The 7,129-nt window shown below is 35.3% G+C and overlaps 1 protein-coding gene across 2 annotated transcripts; it reads left to right on the top strand.

Annotated features, from left to right (window-relative positions):
• The first annotated feature begins 5,624 nt into the window (after nt 1-5,624).
• On the top strand, nt 5,625-6,639 carry LOC122640635 (type I inositol polyphosphate 5-phosphatase 5-like). 2 transcript variants are annotated; one of them, XR_006329714.1, is made up of 4 exons: nt 5,625-5,820; nt 5,900-5,981; nt 6,096-6,200; nt 6,521-6,639. XR_006329714.1 is itself a non-coding variant. In XM_043833848.1 (4 exons), exons 1-4 carry the CDS (start codon nt 5,735-5,737, stop codon nt 6,525-6,527), a joined length of 231 nt encoding a protein of 76 aa, XP_043689783.1. In that variant the 5' UTR covers nt 5,625-5,734; the 3' UTR covers nt 6,528-6,639. The 2 variants fall into 2 exon arrangements, 1 of the variants encoding a protein (XP_043689783.1); XM_043833848.1 differs by having other exon boundaries at nt 5,625-5,771.
• The last annotated feature ends 490 nt before the right edge of the window (nt 6,640-7,129 follow it).

The raw sequence follows: 7,129 nt of genomic DNA, 5'->3' as shown, positions 1-7,129 counted from the left end.
TGCTTAAAGCATTACACCCTGAGTATTTAGTTTGGAATACCCAGACTGCTGCCTCCAGCTAGTATATATAGGAAAACTAGGATTTAGGTCAGATGGGTTAATTACTAGATTGCCCCTCACAGCCTGGGCATTAATACAAGTAGGATTATATTTGAACATATGAAGGGATATTATATAAATACCCTTACACCACCTTACTGTAATGGAAATTCGAAAATCAAAGCAAACAATCCTAATGTAGAAGCAATTGAATAAAATTTTCATTGATGAAGTAAAATAAAATACAAAATAAGGAGCAGAAAATAAAGAAAAGACTTTTGCTAAATTGTACCTTCAATCTCAGAAGCATATTGGTTGAAAGACTGTTTGTCCCTAATGCCTTAAGCAATATTCCAGCACATCCCAAGAGCGTAGAACAACAACGAGGGCAATTCTCTTGCAAGAAAGGAGCAGAAAATAAAGAAAGAAATTGAGAACCAATAAGAAGAAGGAATGAAAAATCGTCTAGTAACTGTCACCGGAGTAGGTAATAAACCAATTATTGGACTGACTGATTATTCAGTTTCGGTGCTTGTACTCAATTCATATCCTATAATATAGTAGTATTACAAAATATTTATTATTTTAATACACAATATATAGTATATTATATTATACTATAATAAATTATTTTGGATAATAATATTTTTACATTGTTAATAGTTTAGTTTTGGTTTTTCAAGTATACACATTTCAATTCGTCCGATTTTCTTTGCTACTTGATTTATAAAAGTCCAGATAGATAAAGATTTGGTTTGATCCGATTGTTTTTCGTTCGATTGATTGGTGGTTGTAAGGGTTGTCCAAAATCATTGAAGCAACTGGCCGAGCCTTGTCAGGTCTAGTTTTGGGCCAGTTTCACCAGTTCCGGTGTGACAATGAGTGAGTCCAAAACACGATCCAATAAGGGTTCACTGCTTTTGGTTTGATTTGGGTTTGGGTTTAGTTGTCACATGAGCCGACGTGTTGAAAAGGTTTATCGATCAAATGCCTCAACCTGAGTGGATCATACGATGCGTGCTCTGTTATTGTGGTAAACTTTTTAATAAATTAAACACCGATAGATTTGTTAATGCAAACAAAGTGACATAGTTTGTTGGATTTTTTTCCCTGCCACTTCCCACAAGCATCATGCTGATTAGGGGACCTAATCCAAATGCCGATCCAATGATTTTTTATTGCATCCTCTATGATTCCATTTGCATCCTCTATGATTCCATTAAAATAAAACAAGTACTAAAAAATCAAAGGATTTTTCTATGAGAAAACTATGGCCTCATGCTATGCTTCTTCTTTTTTTGTTCTGCCACTTGTCACTAGGAGACCTGATCCAAATCCTGATCCAACCTAAATGATCTCATCAAAATGAAAAATGTAAAAAGCACCAATGGCCTATTTAGTGGAAACCATTTGACCTATATAATTTTTTGGCCACTTGTCACATAAATCTACGTGCACATAAGGATAATCAATCAAAATGCCCGATTGGACTAAATCTTACGACGATTCCTTTATTATCCAAGAAAACTAAAAAATATATATATAATAACCATCAATATTATTTTTAGGCGAAATTGTTTTTTGGTCACTAGTCACATGCACCAACATGTTGAATAGGGAAACTAATCCAAATGAACCCAAATGGATCCTACGATACTCCCTCCTTTATTAAAAAAAAAAAAGGAAAAACACCAATGACTTATCAACATTTTCCCATATTTTCAATATAATTGTCATTTACAGTCATGCCATTAGAATATATAAAATTAGCCATAAAAAAATTTAATGAGTCTTGATGGATTCGAACCACCATCTCTTGGGGAATCCCCAAGTGCTCTACCAGTTTGAGCTAAAGATTCACAAATAAGAAAGCAAATGATAGCAATTTAAGACTGCAGGTTATAAGCAAGAGATTATAGCTACAACCAGAAGTTTCTTCTTCAACATTTAAGACTTCAACCATTGGGAAAGAATCACTTGTAACAAATTGTTTTTTTTAACTACAAAGAAAATTCAAATTCATGCCTTAGGTAGCGTTTGGTTGAAGGTGTCAGACGAGTCGGATTCTTAAATTGGATTAGCTTCTTAAGAATCTGGTTCATGTGGATTTGGATTTGGATAAAAAACCTGCTTGGTTAACCTGCTGAAAAACTGTTTGGTTGCCCTGGGTCTGTCAGGTGGAATCCTTCTGAATCCATATGTAAGACTGTTTGGTTACCCTGAGTCTGTCAGTTGAATTCTAATTGAATTTTGTCTAAAAAAATATTTTAACATTGTTTTGTTATACAACATATACATACATTTAATATGACTTTATAAAAATAAAAATAAAAGATAATCAAAAAATTGGATTAAAATTCTCGAAAGAAAGTCTTTCCTAATTTTTCATGTGTCCATAAAAATTACAAAATTAGCACTAAGTGGTGTTATGTTACTTCAACAAAGCAAAACTCATAGTACGGGCATTTTCAAACAACAGAGATCTTTACATATGATAAAAAATCCATATCCATTTAATTGAAGTACATACATATAAAATTTTTGTCAAATTTCAAAGATGCCATTAAATTTGGGTTCTTGTGTGGATTAGTGTCATAACTGACTATGCTATGAACAGTTGAATAAAAAGTGCCTTGGTGGATTTGAACCACCATCCCTGGAACATGCTCATGTTCCAAGTGCTCTACCAATTTGAGCTAAAGACCCATCAAGTGGAGCTTGGAATTTAATCAACAACAAATAGAACCACTAACTAAGAAGACATGACATTCCAAGACTGATAGTATATTGCTTTCTAGTCTAATGAGCTCTCAAGACTGATAGGAATGGACCAAGATGACAATGAATGTAAGATAAAGAATTACCATACCTGAGCTCCCCATCCAACACCAATTTTGGATATTATTTGGAGAGAAGACATCCCATGGGGTGAAATTTTTTTTTTGGGATTGTTATGCAACTTGACTCTCCCACTAGAAACAACTAAAATCATTTTCAGAACTATTGCTGGTAGCAAAAAAAAAATTGATTCTTGAATCCAATGGTCATCACCCACATCATTTTCCAATTAAGCTTAAAATAATCAGGGCAGTCTTGCAAAACTAATCAAAATTTCATCACAAAGCTATGAAAGAACTTTCTAGAACACTTAAATTCCCAGTAAATGTAATAAGTTGTGGAAATTGTGTACATATACCAAGAATACCCAAAGTTGAACATGGCCCCATTGGGACTTAGATGCTAGTGAGAGTTGCTACCCGTGGTGTTTACTCTGCCAGTTCACTGTTGGCACCAAAGGCAACTGTCCTCAAATTTTGAAGAACAAGGAAAGTTTTGTAAAATTAAATGATCATGATTTAGGTAGCCTAATCAGTGAAATTAGAGCCACCGTATCCATAGTCACATTGGAAATCAGTAGGTTCATACCAGGTCAATGAGAGTATAATACATGCATTAAAAAAGGCAGCATATTGATTTAGAAATTGCATACCGTGTCAAGAGAATCAGCTCCAAGTGCAGCAAATTTTGATTCACCAGTGACCTCAGAGTCATCAGGTAATGCCAACTGCTTCTTCACTATTACACACACCTTTTCAACCGTCTGTGGTTTAGCCTCCACAAAGACATTATCATGTCAATCACAGGTTGCAGCATCAAACCAAACACTGGAATGGGAAGGATGCTTTTAAAGAGCTCAAGAAGTTGGCAGCTGCATCCTTAAATGGGAATGCAAGTCAGGTAATGTGGTTGATATAATGACCTTTATTATGGTATTATCGTAAAAATTTCTTTTATTTTTTTCATTCTAGTATTCGTTCTAGTATATAGTATAGGCTTATCCTACATATGCTTTAGTGGACCAAAAGGACAAGAGGCTGTGGTCTTCATCTGTTTGCAGCTTCTTAATTTTGAGCTAGAACAAATAAAAATGTCTAAGCAGAAAAGTTTCATGCACAATGTAGGCTATTGGAATATTACAATTGACAGTCCTGTGGTTCTTGCAAAATTGGTTGGGTCCTTTTTATCCAAGGAAGTTGAAGGATGAATATTGCTTTTCCTTTTTACTCTGATAATTAGTCTATGGTTCGGGTTTTGATTGTTGAAGCTTAAATTTCACTGTTCTCTCGTCCCTCTTGCTATGAATGTTTGAAAGAGATGATGATTTTCGACCTCAATTTCCAAGATATCACAATTTGAAAATCTTATCAGAAGCTTTAGTTTCCAAGAGATGATGATTTGAGACCTTTGTTTCCAAGAGATCACAGTTTGAGAATCTTTACATATGTTTAAGCCATCAATTTCTCTTCTCTATACTTCTGTGAATTGGTTTTGTGTAAATGTATGTTGAAATAGTCATTCTGTTTCTTGAAACATTCATGTACCACTTCCAAGTTTGAATATAAAAGAGCAAAACAGATTCCGAATATTAAAGATAGATAGTATCAGTGATCTTGTTGGCCCTGGACTGGATTGGAACATAGCATGCTCAAGTGTCACTCATGCTAAAACCTGAGAAACATCCCATTAGTAGTAATCCCTTGCCTTGCTGGATTACCATGAGTGCTGGTTTACTGCGATTATTTCGTCAAAAGAAACACTTTATTTTTGGTACAGATTCTGAATTTATTAAGTAATTTGTTGCTATTATGATCTTTCATTATTAGGGGAAGAAGAACCAAGTGAAAGACCATGGTTTTTAGTCTAGAAGTGAGTAAATAGGTGTTGGTGATTGCAGGGTTTCAAGTGTTAGATGGTGAAGGCCAAGTGAGGAAAAGAGAGACAATGTGAGAGACAGAGAGAGAGTGAAGTGGGGTGAGAGGGGTGGCCAGCTGGCCTGGTAAACCCCCTGTGCATTTGTGTATGGTCCTAATGGAGGCCGCCATTGTGGCTTCATGCCACTGTTTTCAAAAAGAGAAAGAGAGAGAGAGAGAGATGCAGGTAGAAGGTGATAGACAGAAACCACCATAGGTGATGTTATCTCACTCAGTCCCAGATACTCCATATTACAAAAGTTACACCAACTAATCACCCAATTCAAGTGAAGTAATGAACCTTTGGTTGGTAGTTGCATGTGAAAGCATGCAGGGTGACCAAGTAGTTGGATAGTCAACATAAACTTTGCCAAGCTGGAACATCTGGACAGAAATGCGGTCAGCAAATCACACTGCACTTCACCACATTCTTTTTGTGGGAGAAGTTGAATTAATTCGTATACGCATGCTTGATCCAAAAGATTGGATTGGCAATACATCCATATAGAGCCATGTAAGAAAATTTCTATATTCTGTAATGTTTATCTTTCATGCTTTGGCTTCTATGAAAATGAAAACTCTTCCATGTCTACTGGTCACAGTGATCCATCTCAGTTCTAAAACCTGGTTAAATTGGCCCCAGCTTTGTTTATTGAAGAAATTGTCATCTTTTTCTTTGAGTGGCAAAATGATTTGTCCCCTTTCAGATGTGTAGAATAGGAAAAAAAAAGAAATAGAACGAAGAAAACACCAAGTTTAGATGAAAATGAAAGTACAACAACATTTTTTGGCACTTTATCAGTGTTAACTTGGAATGCAAGAATGCTACTTAATAGTTTTCTTCTTCTCCTATATGTCTTTCTAACTAAAATAAAATAGAAAAGATTAGTTATCTCCTCTGTTTCTGTTCCATCTTCTCTAGCTCTGCTTCTCAATTTAAATTGATGTTTCCTGTGAAAAACAAACAGTGGAGTTTGAAAGGTTCTCACCTTTTCAGCCACACATACAGCCATCAGGAAAAGCTTTTCAGGTAGAGATTTCTGTATTATCCTGTAGTAATCTTCTGTTTGTCTTTTTCCTTCTCTCTTTCACTTTCTTTTTAATTGCAGAATCTACTTCAAGGCTTGGGAATTTGAAATTCAGAAGCCACCAATCTCCAATGGAAAATGTTTTAGATTCTCAAACCTTACAGTATTTTGAGGGTGTTGATATTCCTCTATGAGTCCTCTTGCATCTGAAATGGCTTTATGTTCACCTTATACCTTTTTTTTCCTTCTAAATTTTATCCTCGTTCTTTTTGTTCAGCGTTTTTGTAGCAACTTGGAATGTAGGTGGAAAATCCCCTCACAATGACCTGAATCTTGACAATTTTCTTCAAGTGCAGGATCCATCAGACATTTATGTTTTAGGGTATGGATTGTTTTTTTGCTAAAATAGGCTTGTGGTTGGAGATTTACTTCAATCTAATGTAGCTGAATTGTGTGAAATCATCATATTCCAACTGATCATGCAACCTGATGTTTTTCCATGTTTAAATTTTAGTTTTTTTCCTACCAAATTAAAACTAGCTCTCAAAAAGTTCAATTTTTTTGCGCCTCTTAAAGTTTGTTGGATTCAGCATATTTCTTTTTTTAATTAGATATTGCTTTCATATTGATGCAAATGAAAATACAGAACTTCAGATTGGGCAGTGATTTACTGTGGTTGTGTTCTTCTTCTTTGGAAATAAGTTTTTAGGAAATAGTACCCTTAAACGCTGGAAATGTGCTAGTTATAGAAGACAATGAACCAGCAGCAAAATGGCTAGCTCTCATCAACCAGTCCCTGAATAAAACTTCCAAAGATTTGAAGGCCAATGGCTGTCTACTGTTCTTCCAAAAGCCTTCTCTTAAAAAAGTTAGTAAAAGCTTCAGGACAGAAAAGGGAAGACGCCTCAAGATTTGTAATTGCCCTTCTGATTTGGAAAGAAAAAATAGTAAAGACTCCTGTTTTGGATGCCAAGAATCTTATATTTATGAAGATGATTCATCTTCCGAAGAAGACGATGGTTCAAGTAGTTTCGTGATGACAGGGATCACCACTAACCAGCTGAAGTATAGCCTCATAACCAGCAAGCAGATGGTGGAAATTTTTGTCACTGTTTGGGCAAAGAAGGAACTTGTCCAACACATTGGACATTTGAGACTCTCCTGTGTTGGGCGTGGAATATTGGGGTACCTTGGAAACAAGGTACATATTCATTTTATTGCTATATAAATGCATTGATATAGCTTTGACCCAGAAGTGAAGATGGCTTCATATGAAACTAAATTGCAACTATCCCTTCAGTTTCTTTTCCT

Source organism: Telopea speciosissima, chromosome 9 (genome assembly GCF_018873765.1).
Source record: "Telopea speciosissima isolate NSW1024214 ecotype Mountain lineage chromosome 9, Tspe_v1, whole genome shotgun sequence".
Lineage (NCBI taxonomy): Eukaryota > Viridiplantae > Streptophyta > Magnoliopsida > Proteales > Proteaceae > Telopea > Telopea speciosissima.
The sequence above is the reverse complement of the archived record's forward strand: the minus strand, read 5'-3'. Positions and strand labels throughout refer to the sequence as shown.

Coding starts and splice junctions, on each gene's coding strand:
- LOC122640635 (XM_043833848.1), top strand. CDS start 5,735: ATGTTTCCTGTGAAAAACAAACAGTGGAGTTTGAAAG. Junction 5,772..5,899: donor CAAACAGTGGAGTTTGAAAG/GTTCTCACCTTT, acceptor TTTTAATTGCAG/AATCTACTTCAAGGCTTGGG. Junction 5,982..6,095: donor TTAGATTCTCAAACCTTACA/GTATTTTGAGGG, acceptor CTTTTTGTTCAG/CGTTTTTGTAGCAACTTGGA.